Genomic DNA, 27192 nt, shown 5'->3' on the forward strand with positions numbered 1-27192 from the left:
CCATTTTTTAGGAAAATTGGTGATTGGTTCATACTATACTAACAATCCATTTTTTAGGAAACTTGGCATAAAACAAAGGAACTCCATGTTTGGAAACAAAGTACTTTCTAAGTTCAACTCAAGATTTTAGATTTTAGTTCAGCTCAATCACAAGAGATGTGAAAGATTTTACACCTAGTTTAAGAAAGCTTAGAAATTTGAGAACTATCCTTTACACTACAATTTGGATAAGCCTTTACCTCATATTATTACTATTATTATTATTATCATTATTATTATTTCTGAGCCTGAAGTGATAAGGGAAAGAAGTAAAATGCTGGAAGACATAGGTATACCAAGTATATCCTTGCCCTTTAAAAAGTGGGGATTCAGACTCAAGAAATGAGTGATTACCTTTAGCAAGTCCAGAATCTCATTAAGAGATAGAACATCATTCTTTATATTTCTAATATCTAAATTCAGGGGAAGTACATTCTAGTAGATAGCTTAACTGAAAAAAAAGTTTCTAATATTAGTGGTAATCAATTCCTTCTTTTCTACAAGGACCCACCTGAATGACTTAAGCCTTTTACATCCAAATGAATGAAATGTAGTAACAATAACTGAATCTACATAGCACTCTAAGGGTGCTACAAAAGACTACGAAACTCTCTAAGGTAGTCCGGAGGATTAAGGACCATAATCCTATAACATGTTGTTTACAAGGAACACATCTGAAGCAAAGGGATACACACACAGTAAATGTAAAAGGCTAGAGCTGAATATATTACACTTCAGTGGAAGTAAAAGAAGGGGGAGGGTGGTAATCCTGATCTCTCAGACAAAGCAAAAGCAAAAATAGATCTAATTAAAAGATATAAGGAAACAACATTCTGCTAAAATATCATTTTAATATCATTAGTAAACATATATGCAACAAGTGGTATAGCATCAAAATTATCAGAGGCAAAGTCAAGGGAATAGAAAATAAAATACAAAATAAAACTATACTGGTAGGGGGTTTCAACCTCCTCCTCTCAGAACTAGATGAATATAAACAAGGAAGACATTAAGAAGATCAACAGAATTTCAGAAAATTTAGATATGGTTGACTTCTGGAGAAAACTGAATGTAGACAGAAAGGAATACACCTTTTTCTCAGCAGTACATGGCACCTACACAAAAACTAATCATGTATTACGGCATAAAAACCTCACAATGCAATGCAGAAAGGCAGAAATATTAAATAAATCCTTTTCAGATCATGCTGTAATAAAAATTACATGTAATAAGGTGACACAGAAAGGTAGACTAAAAATTAATTGGGAATTAAATAATCTAATTTTTTAAACTGAGTAGATCAAACAACAAATCATAGAAACAATCAACAACTTCATCCAAGAGAATAACAGTAATAAGACACTCTTCCACCATCTTTCCATCGTTCGGTCAGGCGGAGACGGAGACGCTTCTGGAAGAGCCATGGCGATTGCCGCCCAAAGAGAACCCCAAGTGCAGTTCACACTTGTGTTAGTTGGAGATGGAGGTACTGGAAAAACCACATTTGTAAAACATCACTTGACTGGTGAATTTGAGAAGAATGTAGCCATTCTGGGTGTTGGGGTCCATCCTCTCGCGTTCCATACTAACAGAGGTCCTATTAAATTCAGCGTGTGGGATACAGCTGGCCAAGAGAAATTTGGTGGTCTCAGAGATGGTTATTACATCCAAGCTCAGTGTGCCACTATAATGTTTGATGTAACATCAAGAGTTACTTACAAGAATGTACCTAACTGGCATAGAGATCTGGTACAAGTATGTGAAAATATCCCTATAGTGTTATGTGGCAACAAAGCAGATATTAAGGACAGAAAAGTCAAGGTGAAATCAATTGTCTTCCACAGGAAGAAGAATCTCCAGTACTATGACATCTCAGCCAAAAGTAATTACAACTTTGAGAAGCCCTTCCTTTGGCTTGCTAGAAAACTTATTGGAGACCCTAGTTTGGAGTTTGTTGCCATGCCTGCTCTTGCACCTCCACGGGTTGTCATGGACCCAGCACTGGCAGCACAGTTTGAGCAGGACTTACAGACTGCTTAGACAACTGTGCTCCCTGATGAAGATGATGATATGTAAGAGGTCTAGTTTTATAGGCAACTGTCCTGTGATGTCAGTGGAGTAGCGTGCTTGCCACTTTATTATATAGCTGAGCAGAACATATGCTTAATCTTTGGGATGTTGAAGGAAATGAATGGGCTTCGGAGTGAATGCAGCAGTTTAAAAAAATATAATTCATAGTTTGGACCTGCATATTTAGCTGTTTTGGACTGCAATTTCGTCCCCTTGAGTTTCAAATGTAAGACTGCTGCAGTCCCATCACAATATTCAGTGGTGAATCTTGTTTGTTACGTTCATTCCCATTCCCTTTTCGTTTAGATCATAACAAAGTTGTATTTCAAATATCAAAAAAAAACAGTAATAAGACACACATCAAAATTTATGGGATGCAAGCGTGAGCAGTTCTTAGGGGAAGTTTTATATCTCTAAATGGCTACATGGATACACAAATTAAATAGAGGAAGAGCAGATAAATGAATTGGGAATGCAACTAAAAAAGTTAGAAAAAGAACAAATTAAAAATCATCAATTAAATACCAAATTAGAAATTCTGAAAACCAAAGGAGAGTTTAATAAAATTGAAGTTAAGAAAATTATGGAACTAATAAATTTAAAAAAGAGCTGTTTTGGGGGGGGGAGGGGGTGATGGAAACAAACAATAAAATAGATAAACTTTTGGTTAATTTGATTAAAAAAGAAGTAACCAGAATTACCAGCATCAAAAATGAAAAGGGTACAATTACCACCAATGAAGAGTAAATCAAAACAATAATTAGGAACTACTTTGCCTAACTGTATGCCCAAAAATTTGACAATTTTAGCGAAATGGATGAATATTTACAAAACTATAAATTGCCCAGATTAAACAAAGACGAAATAATCAGGGGGGTTTTATAACAGGAATGCATGGCTGGTACAATATTAGGAAAACTATTAGCATAAATGATCATATCAACAACAAAACTAACAGAAATTATATGATTATCTCAACAGATGCAAAACAGCATCTGACAAAATACAACTCCCATTCCTCTTTTTATTTTTTTTGCTTTTTTTTTTTTTTTTGGAGGGGGGAAGGCAGGGCACTTAGGGGTAAGTGACTTGCCCAAAGTCACACAGCTAGTAAGTGTTAAGTGTATGAGGCCAAATTTGAACTCTGGTCCTCCTGACTCCAGGGCCAGTGCTCTATTCACTGTGCCACCTAGCCACTCCAACTGTCATTCCTCTTAAAAACACTATAGAGCATAGGAATAAATGGAATCTTCCTTAAAATGATAGGTAGCATCTATCTAAAATCATCAGCAAACATTATAGGTAATGAGGATAATCTAGAAGCATTTCAATAATACCAGGGGTGAAACAAGGAAGTCCAGGAGATTTATCTAGTTCAGAGAGGGGAAGGTTGAGGTCCCTCACTAGTACAGTTTTGCTATCTATTTCTTCCCGGAACTCACATAACGTCTCCTCTAAGAATCTGGATGCTACACACTTGGTTCATATGTGTTGAGTATTGATTTTTATATTACTTCATTATCTATGACACATTTTAGCAAGACATAGATTTATTTCTGCTTTTGCTTTGTCTGAGATTAGGACTGCTACCTTTGCTTTTCATTACTTCAGCTGAAGCATAATACACTCAGCTCCAGCCATTTACCTTTACTTGGTGTTTGTCTCTTTGCTTTGTGTTTCTGGTAAACAATACACTGTAGGATTCTGGTTTTTAATCCACCCTACTATCCATTTCCATTTTAGGAAGGAGGAGGAGAGACGATGATGATTACCCAATTGCCAATATCACATGAAAAGGTGAAATGCGCTATGACTTAAGATGAAATCAAAACAACTATTTGGAGTTATTTGTCCAATTATATGCCAGTAAAACTGTGAATCTAATTGAAATGGATGAATACTTACAAAAATATAAACTGCCCAGATTCACAGAAGAGAATTCAGAATGCTTAAATAACCCTATCTTAGGGGGCAAAAAGGTTGAACAAGTCAGAAATTAGTTCCCCAAGAAAAAGTACTATGACCAGATAGATTAACATGTGATGTCTACCAAAAATTTAAGCAACAATTAATTCTAATACTATATAAACTACTTGAACAAGCAGGTATAGGAGTCCTACAAAAATTACTTTCATGACACAAATAAACCATGGAGAGCAAAAACAGAAACCAAATAATAAACTAATGTTCTTAATGAATGTTGATACAAAAATTTCAAATGAAATAGCAGCAAGGAAATTATACCAATATATCATAAAGATCAAAATTATCACCAAGTGTGGTTTATACCAGGAATGTAGGACTGGATCAAGATTGGGAAAATTATCAGCATAATTGTCTGTTTCAGTAATTAAAAACAAAAAAATCTTATGAAGCAAATAGGAAAAAAAAGTGGCTTTTCCTGTTGTTGTTTTGATTTTTTATAAAACAGCATACATTCCTGATTGCTCTCAAAAACACAGGAGCACAGGAACAAATGGAAATTTCTTTAAAATAAATACTATATATTTAAAACCAAGAACGAGCATTATCTATGACAGGGATAAACTTGAAGCCTTCCCAATAAGATCAGGGGTGAAGAAGAATGTCCATTATCACACCTATGACTTAATATTGTTGAATACATGCTAGCAATAGCAGTAAGAACAAGAAATTGAAGGAATAAAAATAGGAAAAGATACAAAATGATCTTTTGTAGTTGTATGATGGTAAATTCACTATACAATTTTTAAAAATTTGAAACAATTAACAACTTTAGCAAAGTAGTAAGATATAAAATAACCCACATAAATAATCAGCATTTCTATATACTACTAACAAAATCCAACAGGAAGAGACAGAAAGAGAAATTCCATTTAAAGTAACTACAGACAATATAAAATACTGGGGAGTCTTTCTACACAAACCCAGAAACCATATGAAAACAATTATAAAACAGTATTATAAACTAATACAAAGCACCAGAGAAATAGTAATTGTTGAAGACGAGGACAAGCCAAATGATAGTTCTACCTAAATTAATCTATGTATTCAGAACTATACAAATCAAATTACCAAAAATTTATTTTACAGAGCTAGAAAAAAAATTTTTTTTAATGCACTTGTAAAAAGAAAACATAAAGAATGTCAAGGGATAAGAAAAAAAATTTATTAAGGAAGGTGTCCTTATTAAGGAAGGTTCCAGATTTGAAACTATATAGCGAAGTGGTAATCATTGAAACAATCTAATTGTGACTAGGCCCTAGAGAAGTCAATCAGTGGAATCAATTAGGTACAGAATATAGAGTAGTCCTTGACTCCAGCAAACTCAATGATGGAAGCCTTGCAGCAAGAATTCATTAGTTGGGGGGAGGAATCAAGATGCTGTAGTAAAGGCAGGGACTGGCCTGAACTGTCCCCTAAACCCCTTCAAATACCTACTTAAAAAAATGATTCTAAAGAGATTCTAGAGCAACAAAACCCACAAAAAGACACAGAGTGAAACAAATTTCCAGCCCAAGACAACCTGGGAGATAAAAAAGGAAAGGTCTGTTGCACCAGGAGAAAGGAGTGCAATCCAACACAGGCCACACCAATGCAGACCAACTTACAGCAAACCAGCAGCACGCCTCAGGACAGTGAATCACTGCCAACTGTGGCAGTTACCAGTCTTCTCAACCCACAAAAACAAAGGACAACTTAGAAGGTCATTAAGAAAGGTCTGTCAGACCTGGGTGAGAGAGCATCACAGCCCAGCCCAGGCCCCAGCACAGCCCCAACAAGAGCAGACCTTTGGAGGGACTAAACAGATAGGGGCAATGGTGGCAGCAGAAGTTTCCAGAGCTCTTGGGCCACAGACAGACAGTAAGGGAGTCAAACAACCGGTCAGAAGGAGATCACAGGGGTCTCGCTGGTGGCCTTGAGGCAGCACTTGTATCTGGGTTGCAGTACTGGGAGGTACTCCTGGGGCAAGGAAGAGCACTGACATAACAGAACTTGTGGCAGCAGTGGAGGGGGAGTCCTCCTCACAGTCCCAGGGAAGCAAAGAATGCTTGTGGTCGTCACTCACAGAGCAGACTACAGGCCAGGAGAGGAGTTAACACCTCTCCTTAGTTCATACTACATTGAAAAAACTGAAAACTTACAGGTATCCCTAAGTAGTATCTCTGAAAACAGCTATGCAAAAATCCCTGAAGCTTTGGGTAGTAGAAGCTTTCTACACTGTGGAAGCAGAGTCTTACCATAACAAATAAATAAAAAGTCAAATAATTGTCTGGGAAAATGAGTAAACAATGGGAAAAAAAAAACCCTCAGTCCATAGTATCTTACTTTGGTGACAAGGAAGATTTCAAAAACACTGAGAAGAAAATAACAAAGTCAAAGCTCCTACATCCAAAGGATCCAAGAAAAATATGAATTACTTGCAGGTCATGGAATAGCTCAAAAAGGATTCTGAAAATCAAGTAAGAGAAGTGGAAGAAAATTTGGGAAGAGAAATGAGAGTGATACAAGAAAATGATGAAAAACTGGCCAACAGTTTGGTAAAGGAGACCCCCAAAAATACTGAAGAAAATAACACTTTAAAAAAGAGACTAACCTAAATGGCAAAAGAAGTCTAAAAAGGCAATGAGGAGAAGAATGCCATAAAAAGCTGAATCAGCCAAATAGAAAGAGACACAAAGCTCACTGAAAAAAATAATTTCTTAGAAATTAAAATGGAGTAAATGGAAGCTAAATGACTCTATGAGAAATCAGACATAAAAAATTAAAAAGGAAAAGGACCTATATGTACAAAAATATTTATAGCAGCTGTTTTCTGGGGGTAAAGAATTAGAAATTTAGGGGATGCACATCAATTGGGGAATGGCAAAAAAAAAAATACTGGTTGACAAAAATTCCTGGGTAAACTAGAAAGCATGTTGGCAAAAAGGAAACACAGAACAGCATCTTACACTGATCCAAAAAATGGTCAAAATGGGTACGTTAATTAGACATAAAGAGTGATATTATAATTACAGTAAATCAGAGGAGTATATAAAAATTTACCTGTGAGATTTATAGGTAAGGGAAGAGATTATTACCAAACAAGAGATAGAGAGGATCACAGAAGTAAAACTGATAATTTTGATTACATGAAATTAAAAAGATTTTGTCTACAAAAAATATCAATGAAGCAAAACCTAGAAAGAATGCAGGAAATTTAGCAAAAAAAAATTTATAGCAAGCTTCTCTGATAAAAGCACCATATTTCTCAAATGTACAAAAACTTGGCCACGTTTATAAAAAGAAGAGCTATTCCTCAATGGATAAATGGTCAAAGGATATGAAAAAATTGTTTTTATTAGAAAGGAGCAAAACTCTCAATAATGATATGAAAAAATGCTCTAAGTCATTAATGTTTAGAGAAATGAAAATAAAAATAACTCTAAGGTTCTACCTTTCACATTTTAGATTGGCTAGCATGAGAGAACAGAAAAATAGCATGCTGCAGGGGATACAGAAAATTTGGGACATTGATACACTGGTGGCAGAGTTGTAAAGTGGTCCAACTACTCTGTAGAACAATTTACAACTACACTCAACATACTAGACAGACCTACCAATACCATTAAAAGGTCTGTATTCTAGAAAGACAAAAGAAAATGGAAAAATACCTACATGTACAAAGACAGCAGGTCTTTTTATCATGTCAAAGAATTAGAAATTGAGGGGTTGTCCATTAATTGGCAAATGGCTGAACAGGTTGTGATATATGATTTTGCAGGATAATATTGTGCTATAAAAATGATGAGAGGGATGGTTTCAGAAAAAACAGGAAAACACATATGAAATAAATGATGCAAATTAAAGAGAGCACAATCAGGAGAACATTGGACACAGTTACAGCAATATTATAATGATTATCAACTGTGAAAGACTTAAATAATCTTATAAAATATGCTAATCCAAGGCAATTTCAAAGGACTTAGGATAAAAACTGCTATCCAGGTCCAAAGAGAAAACTAAGGAACTTTTAATGCAAATTAAAGTGTGATCTTTTTTTTTTCACTTTATCTTTCTTGATTTTTTTTTCTTTTTAGCAATACATAGTTAATATGGAAATACATTATCTGTTGCTTCCAAGGCTAAAGCTCTAGGTGTCATCTCATGTATCATATTTCTGGACAGGCAGGGCCAAGATAGCAAATAAAGGCAGAAAACCAAAAACCCTCCAAATACTTTAAATAATAACTCTGAACAAATTTTAGAGCAGCAGAACCCACAAAAAGATGGATTGAAACAAAAATCAAGCCAAAACAAGACCCTGGGCAAATAAATAACCTATTAGCATGTTGGGGTCTGCGGCCCCCCCAAAGGTCTCAGGCAGCCTCTCTGAGTTCAGGTCTGGTAACAGGGCACTTTGCGGCATGTGCTTATCTTGTCTGAGGTCAGGGAGCCCTGAACTCTAGGAAGTGCTGAGGCCCAGACTGTGTGCTGTCACGCAAATACACTGTTACCCTGATGTTTATCTCGGGGTCAAACGGTAAGGGCACAGGAGTATGCAAGCTATTCTGGACACAGTTTCCCTGTGCTCTGATTGGCCCCCTACCTTCCTTCATGAGCTGTCCATGAGGTCTGCAAGTGCACTCTTGGGAATTTAAGGGCTGAAGCATGAGGGGGCTGGAGAGAGATGTAGGGAGAGATGTAACAACACGGCTGTCTTGCCAATAAAGCTGTGCCTTTCTCCATTTCCACTGGCTCGACTTTTCCTGAACATATGGGATGTAACCAGATGCGCACTGAAGACCTGGGAGAGGTAAGACTCGGCTGGAAACCCTAGGATCGTAACGTGTCACAACATTAGCACCCAAGGTAAGACTAAGCTGCAGGTTAGGACTAAAACACTAAGAGTTGCAAAGAAGGTGCTGATTTGTGTTAATAGGAGTTTCTCAACAGAAACTCTCTAGAGAAGAAATCACCGTATTTATTTAAAAAAAAGTACCCAAGCACTCTTTGTTGACTGTTAAATCATCAACATATTCCTCTATGTATTATATTTACATAAATACAGTTACAGTTCACTTTTAAATGGTTATGGACTGGGCTTATTTTTGAAATATATTTCCACATTAATCACGTTGTGAAAGAAGAATCAGAACAAAAGAAAAACCACAAGAAAAAAAAAGAAAATATTAAGCTTCTATCTGCATTCAGACTCCACAGTTATTTCTCTGGATGTGGCTAGCATTTTCTATCATGAGTGTTTTGGAATTGTCTTAGATCATTGTATAGGTCAGAAGAGCTAAGTCTATCAAAGTTGACCATCGCACAATGTTGCTGTTACTGTGTACAATGCTCTCCTGGTTCTGCTTGCTTTACTCAGTATCAGTTCATGTAAATCTTTCCAGGTTTTTCTGGCATCTACCTGATCATTATTATACCACAATTATGTTCAATTACATTCATATAGCACAACTTGTTCAGCCATTCCCCAATTGATAGGCAACCCCTCAATTTCCAAGTCTTGGCCACCACAAAGAGAGTTGCTATAAAGAGTTTTGTACATGTGGGTCCTTTTCCCATTTGTATGATCTCTTTCAGATACAGGACTAAGTAGTGGTATTGAAGGATTTTTTTATCCCTTTGGGCATAGTTCCAAATTGCCTTTCAGAACTGTTGAATCAATTCACAACTCCACTAACGATGCATTAGTGTCCCACTTTTCCCACATCTTTTCCAACATTTATCATTTTTATTTCTCATCATATTTGCCAATCTAATTGGTGTGAGGTGGTACCTCAGAGTTCTTCTAACTCAGTTATTTAATTAATAGTGATTTAGAGCTTTTTTTTAATAATACTATAGATAGATTTAATTTCTTCATCTGAAAACTACCTTTTTGTAACCTGTGACTATTTATCCATTGAGGAATGAATCATATTCTTATAAATTTGAATCAGTTCCCCATATGGTTGAGAAATTAGACATTTATCAGTAACGCTGGCTGTAAAAATTGTTTCCCAGATTTCTGCTTTCCTTCTAATCTTGGTTATATTGATTTTGTTTGTGTAAAACCTTTTCAATTTAATGCAAAATTATCCATTTTGCATTTCATAATATTTGCTATCTCTTGTTTGGTCATAAATTGTTCTCCACAGATCTCACAGGCAAACTATTCCTTGTTCCCATAATTTGCTTATGGTATCACATGTCTAAACCCATTTTGACCTTATTTTAGCATATGGTATAAGATGTCATCCTATGCCTAGTTTCTGCCATACTATTTTCTAGTTTTTCTAGCAGTTTTGTCAAATAGTGAGTCCCTGGGGTTTTTCTGCAACACACCTTTAATGTCTTTGGTACAAAAAATATGGAAAAAGTTCTCACTACTATTGCAGAACAGCATCTGCTCTGAAACTTACCTGCCTTACACACTTAGAGATTATGTTACTTACCCAGAGTCACACTGTCAATAATGTGTCAGAAGTGACAAATGCTACTCAGATCTGAAGCCAACTCTCTATTCACTATACAACTATGAACATATGTAATGATAATGAAATTAGAAGATCTGTTTGTATTGCTAAGCTGACAAGTACTTAGCACCTAGTTTCAAATTAAGCCTCTGTTAAAGAAACAGAAGGTATGAAACTCTGTTGCTGATGTAACAGGGAGGAGCAATACTGTATATAAGGAAAAACACTAGCTGGGAAAGTCAGAACTTCTTGGGATACGCATCGTGGAGGCAAGGCTGGACTGATGACTGAACTGAGAATTGAGAAGAACTGAGAAGAGGAATGAGAACTGAGACAGAATTTCTTGGAGCAAGCCACGTGGAGGCTGGATAAAGTGATTTTGATTTTTTGAATAGAGTTTATGTTGCTGAAGACTTCTGAGGGCCAACTGCTGAGGAGCTGCTGAGTCTGAGGGTCAGCCAAGCTTCTGAGGATTTCCAAGGACCAGCCAGAGCTGCAGAAGACTGAGGAAGCATGACTATGGTGCTGGCATTTTTTCTGTTTGTGGCTTTGTTAAGCCTTGACTTCCTGGTAACAGACTGTAAAGGCTTTAAGGTGGACTGGACAATGTGAGCTTCAGTGTGGAACAGGAACTGCACAGACAGCTGGACAAGGAACTGGGAACTGTCTGCCTTTGAACCCAGGTGACAGTTTGGTGAATTCAGGTAGGAGTTGGGACCATGGAGGAGGATCTAGGGAAGCTGAAAGCCTGCCTTGAGTCAAGATGAAAATACCTCTCCATGAATACTGAGTAGTGACTGACCCTTATGTGAGGTTTTGCTTTGGGACTCATTTTGAGAAGTTGTGTATTTGGCCAAATGAGACTCTGGGAAGCCTTGAGCGCCAGCCCCTTCCCCGGCCCTCCGGCCCCAGAAAACCCAGATGATGGTGCTTCTCTCGCTGGTAACTAACGAGGTGTGGATGTAATGGTCAGACAGCTGGAAGCCCTATCTGCTGAACTGTGTTACTTTCTGTTGAGTAGTAACTGACAGAATTGTAATTTATTTGTGATTGTACTTTGTGATTTGAGTTAAAGATTCTGTGATTGACTAAATAAATGTACCACCCAGGGGTGGAATACTTTGACTTTTGTATTTTGTGTCCCTTAAGGATGCAAGCCTCCTTAAGGATGATTGAATGATTGAGTTACTAAATGATTATACTTTGTTGAAAACTATTGTGACAACTTTGGTGAAAACTATGTAGCAATTTTAGTGATAAGTCATTGGGAATGTTGTATTTTGTTTTTTCTGTGATAAGTTGTAACATTGTGAATGCTGTACCTTGATTTTCTCTTAATATCTTGCTTTGATTTGTTATTGAACAGTGTTCACTATACTATGTAATCAGAACCTTGAAAGCTGTTCACAGCAGCAGTCCTCTAGAAAGCTGCTTGTGCATGGCGTTACAACATAGAATAGGAAAAAGAGCAATGAATTAGAAAACCCAGGTTCAAATTCTGTTTCTTTCACTTACTACCTTTTGGGTTTCAGTTTCTTCATTTATAAAATGAAGGAGTTGGATCTGATGGCCTTTAAGTTTCTAGTTATTAATCTGTAATTTTAGGCTCATATGATTTTTTTTTTAAGGATGTCATTTGGCAGCTGCTTGGAAAATGGATTTGAATGGATTTGAAAAAGAGAGATTAGTAAAATTCCAAGAAATATGTGATAACTGGAGTAAATTCTGTGCCTATAGAGGGAAAGGTACTAATATGATATATGTAACTGGAATTACTGAAACATGCCAACTTATTGACTTCACTGGCAATTCCAAATGCCTGAAATGTCCTGCCTCTTCATGTTTTATGCTTCATAGAATTCCTATATTTCTTTAACACTCAAGTACCACTTTCTACCAGAAAAATAAACTGATCTCCTTGGTTGAAAGTACCCTCTCAGCCTACTCCAACCCCAACAAAAAAAATTTACTTCATATCTATACTATGCAACTGATAAACTTTTCTTGAACTGAGGTAGGTAAATAGAAGACCACCATCAAGGTAAGTGAGATTTTACTGTTTTGATATTTCATTTAAAAAAGCATATAAGTTCACAGTGTATAAAACATTAAAATGAATAAGGGTTCTTTGACAAAGAAAACTACATTAATATTAAACTCTGATTAAATCTTTTGATTACTTACAAATGAACTATTATCATAGAAAAACAACAGAAATGCACTGAATAATGGTATAAGAAACGAAATTACAACGTAGGATTATATATGTTCTATGGTTAAATAACATTAAACTAGTTAGAGGATGGGGTCTAGGTGACATATATGCTTGTAGTTCTCACAGGGTTTTGGCTCTGTAAATTTCCTTGAATCTTCCCACTTGATAAGGCATTTACCTGAGGCCAAAAGGCTTGCATTACTGCCAAATCCAAACCCCTGTTACTCTTAACCTAGCCTAGCCCTCCATTGTCCAACTACTTCCTATTCTTGATTCTATCAAAATATCTATACCCAAATATGTTACCCCTAATTACCCTATCCCTCCATTGTCTGTCATCTCCAGGTAGCCTTTAGCTACTTCCCACCCTTAATCCCATTCCTGGAGTCTGACCTCAGTCAAGATCCTCCTTAGACTCCTCAAGACCCTCCCCAAAACTCTCCTCTAGATCAACACTAGATCCCTCCCACAGTCTTTCTGTATAAGACCCATCTAGTCTCCCTGAAGGTGCTGAGATTCAATGTAGTTCAGACTTACGTTGTCAATATGGGTGTCACAAATACTTAGATGCCTAAAGTCAGATTGTTGTCAATATGAGTGTCACAAATACTTAGATGCCTAAAGAGTCTACCCATTATGGTGAATCTTTAATAACCTTGTTTTACTTTGCCTGAGAAAAGGCTTGAGTCAAATTCATTCAACAGGACCCAGAGTGTCAGTATTTTGGGGTCTCGAGCACCCCTAAATCCCAAACTACAACAGTTCCATTATTTAAGGTACATCTATCTCCAAAAGGTTAGTTATGGAAAAGGGAAAGGGAGAACTTACTTATTAATTTATAAAAGAATTTGACTTAATTTATCATGGACACACAAAAAAAATGGGCAGATCAGAGTCAAGATGTCTATATATTTATCATCATATATATATATATATGTATATATATATATATATACACACACACATACAATATGATGCTTCCTATCTCTACAATGGCTTATTTTTAAAAAGAAATGAAAAGATATATAAGGTCTCTATCCCATCACTTCTAGTCTCTAGATGGATCTTCTCCCATTCCTACTCTCCCAAACATGAGTATTTTTTTCTCTTTTATCTTCAGTTTCCCTTAGTCGTTCCTTCTCTACAACTTACATACCCAGCTCTCTCCCATATTGAAAAAAAATCACTTCACCTACCCATTTCATTAATATATCAACCTATATTTTCCACTATTTCAAAGCCAAACTCCTTGGAGGAGGGGAAGGAAGACTATCTAGTCACAACATTTGCTTTTATCACTCCTTTACTATTCCATTCAGTTCCTTATAATTTCATTAATCAACTGAAACCACTCTGAATTATCAACTATTCTGGTAGACATTTTGACCTAAATGTTATACAAGCATATCAAATTCAAGATGTTTGAAACAAAACTCATTCTTTTCCCCAAACTCACCTCTCTACCTAAATGTCTTATTTCTGTTGAGAGCACTACTATCTTTCAAGTCACTCAGATCTGCAACCTTGAAGTAACCCCTGACTTTTCACTTTCCTTCACCTCAACATATACAATGAATTGTCAATGTTATCTCCACATCTTTTGCATCTACATCCTTCTCTTTGTTCACAAAGGCATCAGCTTAGTTCAGGCTGGATCACTTCTAGCAAGGGATCTACAATTGCCTCAGATCTCTCTCCTTTTTATTCTAATCTGCAACACTGAATAAAATCAGTAAAATAGAAACCTATAACATATAGATTTCACCATGTCACTTCCTGATTTCATAAAACTGCAGTATTTCAGAATCATTTCTAGCATAAAATACAAACTTCTCTGTCCTGTAAAGCCCTTGACAATTTTGTTCAGTCTAGCCTATCATTCAAGGCTTATTTAAGTATTGCACATAATTATTTTCACACGTTGCACATTCTGAACAAAATGGCTAAATTTTATATCATATATAGTATATATATACATATATATATACACACACATACACACACACACAGACATATATAGATAGAGAGAGAGAGTTTCTCTCCTGTCTCTATGACTTTGTAGAAACTGTACTCCATGCCTGAAATGTACCCCCTTCTTTACCTCTCTGAATCACTGGCTTCCTTCAAGGTTTAGCATAAAATCTTTATTTACTGATCTTACCCAAATGTTAGGGTACTCCTCCACCCCATGCCAAGATTACTTCAGATTTACTTTTCATATAGCTATCTGTGTTATGTTGATGCACCCTGATAGAATGTAAGTTCCTCAAGGGAAGGGTCTGTTTTTATTTAGTCTATTTCCTTAGAGGCTCCCACAATGCTTGGCATATATTATATAACTGCTATCTGTATGAATGATAGGTGGAAAATAGAAGGAATCTAGTATAAATTTTTCAGTACTGTGTTTGAGTTTACAGCCCTGACCACACAAATATTACAACTTTGTATACTTTCAAAGACTAGCAGGACTGACTAAAATAGAATCAAATCTTATTCAGTAAATTTTATTTAGCAATTTGGAAAATGTGAAATTCAGGATAATCAAATAGAAGCCTCTTGGTGCATACCAAAAGCAAGTTTAGTTGCTGCTAATCTAAGCATATGCAACATACATTAGTCTTAATCATGTAACACAAGAAAATTATATGGCTTTCAATCAACAATTAGGATAATTTTAAGGAGAAAGTAACGATTTAGTTGGCACTGGTCAAAATGCTAAATGATAAAATCCAGCTGAAGGACAGTTTTTCCCAAAAGCCTGCTCAAAAAGTCTTTAAAACACTTGTGTTCAAAATGTATATAAATAATGATGCATGTTGCAATAAAAGTTTTTACACAGTGTAAGTCATTTACTAAAAGGCTAGAATGAAATGTGAAATCTAGTACTGATGTGGTTCAGAGAAGGAAAATTAAGCCATATAAATTCATTCAGGAAAGAAGTTCATAACTCCCTTTGCTCCCTCCTAATGTCCTCACCTTCTGCAATAAAATTCATGATACTTCAAAAGAAGCAAAATAATAATTTATAATGAATGAGCAATGAAAAAAATAATTCTACTGAAAAATGTCTAGAAATAGGTTGTAGTTTTAATTATTACCGAAGCTTTCAAAAAATGGCTACAAAGTGAGTAAGTAAAAATAACAAATGATCTTGAGTAGGAAAGTAAAGTTCAATGTCTGAGAAAACTAGAGCATTTGATAAATGTTACAAAAGAGAAAGAAACTAAGGTATGCCAGGAAATGATCATGTACAAAAAACATAGGAACATTTTGGTATAGGAATGAGACCTTTGATAAAGAATATACAGTTCTTTAGCTGGCATTTAGATGGCATAGTAGGTACAGCACTGGAATTAGATTAAGGAAGACCTGAACTATGAAAGATGAAACAAATCAAAAGGAAAAGAGGAAAGGAACAGACAGACACAGACACACACACACACACACACGTGAAAATGATATGCTTTGATCTACATTCATACTCCATTAGTTCTTTATCCAGTAGGTGGATAATATTTTCCATAACTCCTTGAGAATTGATGAGATCTTAAGTAATCCATAGTTTATCATCATACAATATTGCTATTACTGTGACAATGTTATCCTAGTTCTGCTCATTTCATTTGCACACAACCCTTCCCAGATTTTTGTGAAACCATCCTGTTCCACATTTCTAATAGCATAACAACATTGTACCACAATCATATACCACAATTTGTTCAGCCATTCCCTAATTAACAGACATCTCCCCAATTTCCAATTCTTTGCCACCACAAATAGAGATGCTATAAAATAGTTCTTATATGTAGGTCCACTTCTCTTTCTCTCCCTATTTCATGTCTATGGGATACAGACCTAGTATTGGTATTGCTGGATCAAAGGGTACACACAGTTTGTTTACCCTTTGGGCATACTTCCAAATTGGCTTCCATAATGGCTGGGTTGATTCACAACCCCATCAACAATGCATTAGTGTCCCAATTTTCCCATATCTCCTCCAATATCATTTTCCTTTTCTGTCATTTTAGCCAATCTGATGGGTATGACATGGTACCTCAGAGTTGTTTTAACTCACATATCTCTAATCAGTAATTGAGGAAATTTTTTCATATGACTCTAGAAAGCATTGATATATTTGTCGGAAAACTGCCTGTTCATCTCCTTTAACCATTTATCGACTAGGGACATATTCTTAGAAGGTTAACCCAGTTCTCTAAATATTTGAGAAATTAGGCCTTCATCAGAGATAATTGCTATAAAAATTGTTTCCCACATTTCTACTTTTTTGAATTTTCTTTATTTTGTGAGGTTTTTTTTCTTTTGATCTATTTCTTCTTTGACAACATGACTGATATAGAAATGTTTTACATGAATGCACATATATAACCTAAATCAAATAAATTGCTTACTGTTTTAGGGAAGAGAGGGGAGAAAGAGGAGAAAAATTTGGAACTCAATTTTTTTTTAAACAAATGGTAAAAGCTACCTTTAAATGTAATTGGAAAAAATAAAATACTATGAGTGGAGAAGATTATGTGACCATAGCAATATAGTATATTGCTATATGATTGCTATATATGGTAAACCCAAAGACCCAAGCTTTCAGAAAAAAAACTCATAATTTGACAAAAATTGCTGGGAAAATTGGAAAATAGGATGGCAAAAACTAGGTATAGACCAACATCTCATAAAGTATACCAAGATAAGGCCAAAATGGGCATATGATTTACACATAAAAGGTTCCATAAGCAAATTTTATGTGTGTATACTTTATATACATACACATACATGCATACATACATACAAAGACACACACACACAAATCAGGAGATAAAACAGTTTTCCTGTCAGTTTAACTGTCTATGGAAAAGAATTTAAAACCAATAAGAGAGAAAGAACAGAATGAAATGCAAAATAGATTACTTTGATTACATTTAATTAAAAACGTTTTACACAAAAGCAAAAATGCAACAAAGATTAAAAAGAAAGCATAAAACTAGGAAAAAATGTTTACAGTTTACTTTATCTCTGATAAAGGCCTCATATCTCAAATATATAGAAAACTGAGTCAAATTTATGAGAATACAAGTCCTTCCTCAATTGATATATGGTCAAAAGATATGAACAGGTAGTTTTCAGAGAAAGAAATCAAAATTATATATAGTCATATGAAAAAATGCTCTAATCCACTACTAATTAGAGAAAAGTAAATTAAAACAACTCTGAGGTACTGCCTCACACCTATCAATATGACAAAAAAGGAAAAATTGGGACAATAATGCATTGTTGGTGGAGTTGTAGAGTGATCCAAACCTTCTGGAGACCAATGTGGAACAGTGCCCAAAAGGTTATCAAACCGTGCATACTTTTTGATCCAGCAAAACCACTGCAAAGTCTATATCCCAAAGACATCAAAAAAAAAAAAAAAAAGAAAAGGACCCATTTGTATAAATGTATTTACAGCAGTTCTTTTTGTGGAGACTGAGATTTTGAAGTTGAGGGAATTCTTCTTAAGGAATGGCTTAACATGATATGGTATATGACTATGATGGAATGTTATTGTGATACGAGAAATAAGAAGCAGAATGATTTCAGAGAAACCTGGAAAAGACTTAAATGAACTAATGCAAAGTGAACTGAGCAGAACCAGGAGAATGTTGTACACAGTAACAGCAATACTGTATGATAAAGAACTGTGAATGACTTAGCTATTCTCAGCAGTACAATGATCTAATAAAATCCCAAAGGACTCATGATGAAATATGCTGTCTCCCCAAGAAAGACTGAAAAACACTTTTCTTTCATTGTTTGTTTGGTTTCAGTCTTCTTGTACAAAATAACTAACTAATATGGAAATGTTTCACATGCTTGCATATGTCTGACCTATTTCAGATTGCTTGGAAGGGGGGAGAGGAGATAAAATTTGAAACTGAAAACAAAAAAAAATTGTTTAAATTGTTTTAAATTCACATGTTAAAATCTGAGAGGTACAAGGGGTCAAGAGAAATGGTGCAGATTGTTCCAGGATGTGAGGTGCCATTTTCTTGAAAATCCCTAAAGGAAGTGATGCTCCAGGGCAAAAGAGAATCGTGATGAAAGAAGCATAGTCTGGACAGCGTTAGCTAGTACAAAGAGTTTAGAAGACAGAGCCTGGTACTGGGAGTTTTATTTATTCATACTTTTAACTTGGTATATTATTTCTCAATCTGTCTATTCTCTTTGCACTTGTAAATATACTATAGAAACTTTACTTTTGTGGTTCTGGAATGACTGGGGAAGAGGCATAGAAAAGAAGAGGGAGCAAGGTGACAGCAACAGAATAAAGGGAAAATACTGGGAACCAAGAGCCAAGTCAAGTCAAACATTTATTAAGTAAGGTCTATTATGAGCCAGACATTCTGCTAAGACCTAAGAATACAAAACAAGGCAAAACAAAAACACAGTTCCTCTGATGGACTTCATAGTCTAATAGGTGAAAAACATGCAAACAACTACAAATAAATAAGGTATACAGCACAAACTGGAGATAATTAATTTCAAAGGGAAGGCAATAAGGGTAAATGGCACCATGAAGAAATGGGAATTTTAGACAGGTAAGTGCTAGAGATATAAAGGCAAAAAATTAAATAATACCTGCCATCAAGGACCTTACTTTTGATTATCAAGAATGTTTTTTTTTTTTTAATCGGTTAGTGAACTTTTACACTAAGACTCTCATGGCTTTTGCAACTTATATAAAATTTTCATGTTTGTAGTACTTCATCTGTAAAAATTAAGTTAATTTTAATGTATACCTCTGGAGTAAAAAAAAAAAAGGAAAAAATGCTTCCTTTCATTTCATTCAAAGTGCTATAACTTAACATTTCTGCTTTTTTTTGAATAACAAAATACACTTGATTTGCTGATTGAAGTGTATATAACAAGGAAAAATAAATGTCTAAATTTTGTTTCATTTTCTTGTATGCTGTGATAAATATATGCATAAAAATATGCATATATGTACACAAATATTTATCTATTGAAAAGCATCATACATATGTAGATTCACTGAGAAAACAATTATTGAGTGTTCACTGTATATGATATAGTAGACATTGTTTACAAAGATTAAATAAGACATGATCCTAACATTAGGGAGGTTTTATTATATAACAGGAAAACTGCTCAATAAACCAATATCTCAGATACTTGAAATTCAAATTCAAACATCTGTTAAATCTAATATGATATGTAATACATCATGATACAAACATAAAAGTAATAACAAAATAGTGCTTAGAACTGTTACAGTTGCCAAACACTAAATGTGCCTCAAATTTAAAATTAATAACCATTGGTATGAAGATATGGAAAGAGAAAAATTATGAGCTCAGAATCTACATAATCAGCAACTTCTATTTTGGATAATAATAGATAAAAATAATAGCTATTACTTACATAGAACTTTAAGGTTTGCAAAAGCTCCACTGGAGACTCACAGTAACATTGTGAAGCAGGTACTATTACTTATCAGACTTATAGACAGACAAAACAGATTGTGAATAAACAAGAGACAGAGAGCAGAGTTGGTATAAAATGGGTAATTTTGATTATATTAAATTAAAAAGGTTTTGTACAAATAAAACAAATGTAACTAAGATCAAAAGGAAAGTAGAAAATTGGGGGAAGTGGGTACTTATGGACAGTTTCTCAGATAAAGATTGTTTCAAATATATAAAGAACTTTGTCGAATCTCTAGGAATATAAGCCATTCCAAGTGATAAATGGTCAAAGGATATAAATAGGTAGTTTTCCAGTAAAGGAATTAGAACAGTTTATACTCATAAGAAAAAAATGTTCTAAATCATTATTGATTAAAGAAATGCAAATGCCTATATATTTTGACCCAGCAATAGCACTAGTAGGACTATTTCCAAAAATAACTAGGGAAAAAAGGAAAAGTGATATGTTCTAAAATATTTTGTGGCAATTCACTTTGTGGTGGCAAAGAACTGGAAATTGCTGGGATCTCCATCAAATGGGGAATGGTTGAACAAGTTGTGGTATATGATTGTGATGAAATACTACTGTGCTATAAGAAATGATACCTTTAATGATCTTAGAAGAACATGGAGAGACTTGCATAAAATATTAAGGAATGAAGTGAGCAGAAGCAAGAGAATGTTGTATACAGAAATTGCAGTATTATTTTAAGAATAATTGTGAGTGACTAAGTCATTTTGACTATTACAAATATCCAAATTAACAACAAAGGACACATGGAGGAAAACACTATTTGCATCCAGATAAAGAACTGAATAGAAGTATGTATACAATGATTTTACACATCTATACATATTTGTATCTAATGAAAACAATCTCTAGGGCAGGGCAGTGGGGGGAGGGAGAATGGGGGGGCCCCCACAGGGAAGAAAAAAAGGACAAAAGAAAAGGAAGAATGTTACATGATAAATTTATTATATATTTAAAAGGATTAGCAAGCTGTACATAATAAATTTGCAGTTTCATGTGCAATCATCTTTTTTTTATTATACCATGTTATAGAAACGATAGTTTTATTCCATAAATTAAAAATTAAATGAATGAATGAATGAAAAGACTAGGCCAGCAATGTGTGAACTCACAGGTTCTACCATGCAGAAAAGACAAGTACAGTCTTTTCAAAAGACCATCTGCTTTCCAAGGCCCAGTTTTGATAGCTACTTCATGATGAACTCATGGTAAAATAAAGCACAACAGAAAATGGCTCTCAGTTACTTCTGTTTCAAGTCATGCTGACAGAGTAGTATAAAAGAGGGAAGAGAAAGCAGAAAGAATCACCAAGTTTGTAGACTGTCAGTATACTTTTCCATAGCTACTGATATTGTAAATGTGAAAGACTTGTCCAAATGTCAATAAGTAATCATACTAGAGAAGAAACTCAATCATGTCAATCTTGACATTTTCACTGTAAATGAAACCACAAGACAGCAGGAAGTTTGAGTAAATTGAAAGACAGATATCAGATTTTCCTTGGAGAGACAAATAAAAGAATTGTGAGAGTTGATCATATGATGTGTCCAAAGTATAAAAAAAACTATTTCATGGGATATTTAGTCATTTTGTATTGTAAGACTTGCAATGAGTACTTTGAAAAAGACCACAATGAAAAGAATTGTTGTCAAAGATTTTGATCGGTGCAGGGGATTATAACATAGAGAAATTGTATGGAGAACTCATTAAGTTCCTCAAAATTAAATGTATCATTAATTCTTAGAGGCTTTAATATAAAGGTGGCAGCAAGTAAAGGCAGCAAGGCATGCCTACATGCATGCATGTAGGCATACCTACATACACACACAAACATATGTTTATGTGTGCACGTGTGTGTGTGTGTGTGTGTGTGTGTGTGTATAAAATACAAGTGCTTTTAGAAAAGAATCAAAGGGCAATGGACAAGATACACATCAAATAACACTACCCAAAAAAAGTAACTATTTCTACAGATAGAACACTATAGCATTACCAAAAAAAAAAAAAACAACACTGACTATATTTCTAACAAATAGGAAACTATTACTATCTGTAAGTCATTCCCTACATATACAATTATTTTTGTACAGTGAGACCACTGATCTGTTAATGCAAAGGCTAAAATGAGTATGAATCTAAAAGGAATCATAAAAATGGGGAAATAAGACCACATTAAATGCAAAGAAACACAACTTGGCCTATATAAACAAAGTTGCAGATTTTTAATTGTTTATGGATAGAAGAATACAGACAGCAATTACAAAAAATTAGTTCATGTAGCAGTAGATTATCAAACACAACTAATTAGTTCATAACCAATGTAAATCAGTGTCCATAACTTACTGAGGAGTACCCGATACGCGTCTCTATATCTAGCTAGCCCCAGCCATGATTCAATTTATATCCCAAGAACCATCCCTTTCCCTGTCCTTTCCCTCTTTCAGATGTAGAATCCTAATCAAATGAATGATCCCATTGCTATGGGAAAATATATGTCAGTCTACTATAGTTTCATACAAAATTTCCATGACTTCAAACCAAAATATTCCTCCTTGGCTACAATTTTCCAATATATATTCTCTTTCACATTAGAATATATGCTACTTAATGGCAATTCCAGAACTCAGCATAGTGTTTGGCACATAGTAGAAACTCAATAAATATTTTTCCCCCTTAAATGAATAGTAATTCATTCACTCATTGATTCATAAGGAGGGGAAAAACCCACCAAAAATCTAAAACATAAAGAACACCTTAGTAATAGACACTTGATTTACTGTAAAACTGAGAGACAGAAGCAGGCAGATTGTGCAGCAGATAAAATACTGGATCTGGAGTCAAGAAGACTCCATTTCAAATAATGATGCAGAATGAAATCCCGCCTAAGATGCTTATTATTTGTGTGACCTTGGGCAAGTTATCAACCTCTGTTTGTCTAAGTTTCATCATTTGTAAAATGGGTGAAATGATAGCATTTGCCTCAAAATAATAGAACTTACCCCCAAGGGTTAGTGAGGATAAAATGAAATTATATTTGTAAAAACCTTTTCAAAACTTCAAGTGCTATAGAAAACTAGCTATTGGTATGTAGCCACCAAAGACAACAAATTTTTTTAAGCCTTACAGAGGAGGAAAATGAAAGATTATTAGCAGCATGCCTCATAAAACAGAAACTGCAGAGAATAAAACCCGTTTAAAGAAAGTAAGGCAAGTATTGTTCTATGATTTACTATGGCTTCCTAAACTTGATGAAACCTCTTTTCATCCAAGATACTGCAGTGGGTTCCTGAATATGTACATTATTGTCATTATTGTGGTACTGAGATATATAAAAAAGTGTGAGGAATAACTGCAGACATATTTTTAGCAGTCTGGTTGAAAATGGAAGAACAGACAGAGGAAAAAAATTTGAGAGAATGGTAGCTTCAAGTGAAGCTTCTTTTCATGTGTGGTTTTTTTTTTTTTTTAATGAGAGACTGGGCTTATTTGTAGACAGCAAAGAGGAAGCTAGGAGATCAGAAGAGATTGAAGAGAAAGAGTGGGTGACTATGGGGGCAGTCTACAAAAGGAGATGAGAGGAGTTGAGATCAAAAACACAAATAGAGGGGTTGTCCTTGGCTAAGAGAAAAGCCTTAGTTTAATAGAGACTGAAATGCAGGAAAACTGAGTGGGGGAGGTATGGTATCAAGAGATTTGAAGATAGAGAACAGAGGAGAAAGAAGTCACAGTCAGTAGTTTCTCTTTTCTCAGTAAAGTATAAGGTGAAGTCCTCTACTGAAAGGGATGGATATGGAAGCTTGAGGAGAAAAGGTTTCAAAGAGTTGCTATAGGGAAGGTACAAGAGAATTAATTATTGAAAAAGAAGATCAATTTTAATAGTTAAGGCCCAATATAAAAAGACAGGAGGAAAAAAGGTTAAGCTAAACTAACACATAAACCAAATCTGACATGCAATATTCCATATGCATAGCCCCAACCTTTGCAATCAAGGAATGTGCATTTGAGAAACACTTTCCTTTTTTAATAATTAAAAGACTGTGATAATATAAAATTTAACCTATAAGTAAAAAGATATCTTTAAGTACCTACCATATAGTAGGTATATTAATTAATGTACCGAATTTAAGCAAATCTGATATGAAAAAAAATAAAGTTTCATCTAGTTTTTTTAAAGGTTTCATTCCAACCTATTATCATATAAAAAATACTCTAAATCACTATTGGTTAGAGAAGTGCAAATTAAAACAACTCTGAAGTACCCCCTCCTACCTAATAGATTGGCTTATATGATAAAAATAGAAAATGATAACTGTAGGAGGAGATGTGGGAAAACCAGAAAACTAATGCACTGTTACTTTTTTTTTAAGCAATCGGGGTTAAGTAGCTTGCTCAAGGTTACACGGCCAGTCATTTCTGGGTGTGGTGCTGAGTGTCTGAGCCCGGGATTCGATCTCCAGGTCATCCCCACACTGGAGCCGGGGCTCTTCCTCGCTGAGCCACCTGGCCGGCCCTAACACTAATGCACTGTTGACAGAACTGTGAACTGATCCAACTATTCTGAGGAGCAATTTGGAAGTTGCAATAAAACTGTGCATATACTTTGATCCAGCAATACCACTATTAGGTCTACCTTCCAAAGACATCAAAAACGGGGGCAGAGGACTTATGTGTATAAGAGTATTTTTAGCAATTCTTTTTGTGGGAGGCTAAGAATTGGAAATTGGGAGGATGCCCATCAATTGGGGAATATCTGAACAAGCTGTGATATATGATTGTAATGAAATACTACTGTGATATAAGAAATGACAAGCAGGATGATTTCAGAAAATCTTCAAAAGAATTACATGAATTGTTGCACAGAGAAGTAAGCAGAACCAGGAAAATGTTGTACACAATATCAGCAATATTGTATAAAGAAGAACTGTAAATGACTTAGCTATTTTCACCAATATAATGATCGAAGACAATCCCAGAGGGCTAATGATGAAGCATTCTCCTCCAGAGAAAGAACCGATATTGTCTGAATACAGATGGAAACGTGCTATTTTTCACTTTTCTTTCATTCTTTTTTTTTTTAGTCTTCTTGTACCAAATGACTAATACGAAAATGCTTTACGTGACTGCACATGTATAACCTGTGTCTGATTGTCTGGGGGAAGAGGAGGGAGGAAGGGATAGAATTTGGAACTCAAAATCTTAAAAAAAAAATGTTCCCAAAAATTGTCTTAACATGTAATTAGGAATAAATAAAATGTTATACTTTTTCTGAAAAGACTTTATCTGAGATTATTTTAAGTAGCAAATTTATATAGCATAATTTTTAATTATTGATTTACATACACTTTAAAAAATAGTGATTAGAGAAGATAAGATATCCCTGATCTAGACTACAAATAACATTTGTATATGAGTAGAGAAGAAAATGTAATTATGTTATATAATTCTGTAAAATCATTATAAAAGAAGTTTAATTAAATACAAGATTTCTCCAAAGAAGATACATACCTGGAATAGGCAAATAGTTTACTGTCCCAGAGATCATGATTGCCTCTAGGACCAGAGTGAAAATAACAGGAATCAGTTCCATCAAACTTGTTAAGACCATCTTCTGAATTTTTTGATGCATGACTATGAACTACATCCAAGAAAACTATAATTCCCATCGAGTGAGCAGTGTCAACCAGTTCTTTCAATTCATCAGGGGTACCATAACGGCTAAATGTAATAAAAGAAATACAAATTAAACGGAGGCAGTTTGTCATATTGTATAGAAAGCTAGGCTCAGAGTCAGAAAGACTTAGGGTCAAGTCCCACCTCTAATATATAATGATTGTATGACTCTGGAAAAGTTACTTAACCTCTCCAGGCAATTCATTAAGACTATAAGCTGCAGAGAAGGTACATTGGTAGAAGAAGTTCCACACCTAAGAATTTCTTTGCCTGTACAAATGAAATCACTGGTCTGGTCAAAAGAAAATAAGCTATATGGTCAAGGGATATATGAACAGGCAGGTTTCAGAGGAAGAAATTAAAGCTATCTATAGTCTTAAGAAAAAATGTTCTAAATCACTATTGATGAGAGCAATTCAAATCAAAACAACTCTCTGAGGCATGACATCACACTTAGATTGGTTTACATGACAAAATAGGAAAATGATAAATGTTGGAGAAGATGTGTGAAAGAAAATAAAACATTTTAGGTAATATGCTAAGTAATACCTACTGTATACTGTGGGATATAAAGGTAACATAGACAAAGTATTTATAAGAAGTTTATAATCTTGTTCCTAAGTTCAAAATAGGTTTAGAATGTTTATTTCGGAGAAAATCTGAGTTCTCAAATTAATGACTATAAAATATGCGGCAATAAAATATGCATATCCTGCAGTAAAAATATGTAGTATTCAAAGCTTTGGTATTAGAGAATGTTTTGATATAACAATTCATATTCATAAAACATATTGATAGATTTTGCAAATTTTCACTTAGCAGACCTCCAACATTATTAAAAAGTAACTAGTTTCCTATGCTGATAAGACAGTGTTTTAACTGAATCTACCCTCTGAATGAGGTTTTGCTACACAATTTCTTTCAGTTCTTACCCTGATATATCATGAAGGTCTCTAATGTCCTTTCCAACTCTAGCTGTAGAGTCCTACGAAGTTATATAACATAACTTTTGCTAGTTTACTATGAAGGAGGCATTGTACTAAGCAGTGTACTAAACAGTCTCTGTGCCCTCAAGTAGCAGACTTCCTAATAAGAAAGAAAACATATAAATACCTATATTTACATATATATGTGTGTGTGTATTATATATGCACAATATGTATATCCTGTTATGTGATCATGTATGCTACATAGACATATAGGCGTGTGTGTGTGTGTGTGTGTGTGTGTGTGTGTGTGTGTGTGTGTGTG

At 34.7% G+C, this 27192-nt stretch overlaps 2 protein-coding genes across 3 annotated transcripts in view; one reads left to right on the forward strand and one right to left on the reverse strand.

The window, feature by feature from the left end:
* Positions 1–27192, reverse strand: part of GBE1 (1,4-alpha-glucan branching enzyme 1) — a 272631-nt gene that overhangs the window by 114808 nt on the left and 130631 nt on the right. The window contains exon 7 of the mRNA XM_069093902.1: positions 25777–25986. Coding sequence (XP_068950003.1) covers positions 25777–25986 — 210 coding nt within the window. The remainder of the gene's footprint in view (positions 1–25776; positions 25987–27192) is intronic.
* Positions 1009–2792, forward strand: LOC138165506 (GTP-binding nuclear protein Ran-like). Of its 2 annotated transcripts, XM_069093891.1 has the most exons (2): positions 1009–1981; positions 2039–2792. In XM_069093891.1, the coding sequence occupies exons 1-2, from the start codon at positions 1462–1464 to the stop codon at positions 2077–2079; spliced, it is 561 nt and encodes a 186-aa protein (XP_068949992.1). In that variant the 5' UTR covers positions 1009–1461; the 3' UTR covers positions 2080–2792. The 2 variants fall into 2 exon arrangements, with proteins under 2 accessions (XP_068949992.1, XP_068949991.1); XM_069093890.1 differs by having other exon boundaries at positions 1009–2792.

This window comes from Petaurus breviceps, unplaced genomic scaffold (genome assembly GCF_028583685.1).
Source record: "Petaurus breviceps papuanus isolate PSGF00001 unplaced genomic scaffold, PetGlider_PUasm1.0 213, whole genome shotgun sequence".
Classification (NCBI taxonomy): Eukaryota; Metazoa; Chordata; class Mammalia; order Diprotodontia; family Petauridae; genus Petaurus; species Petaurus breviceps.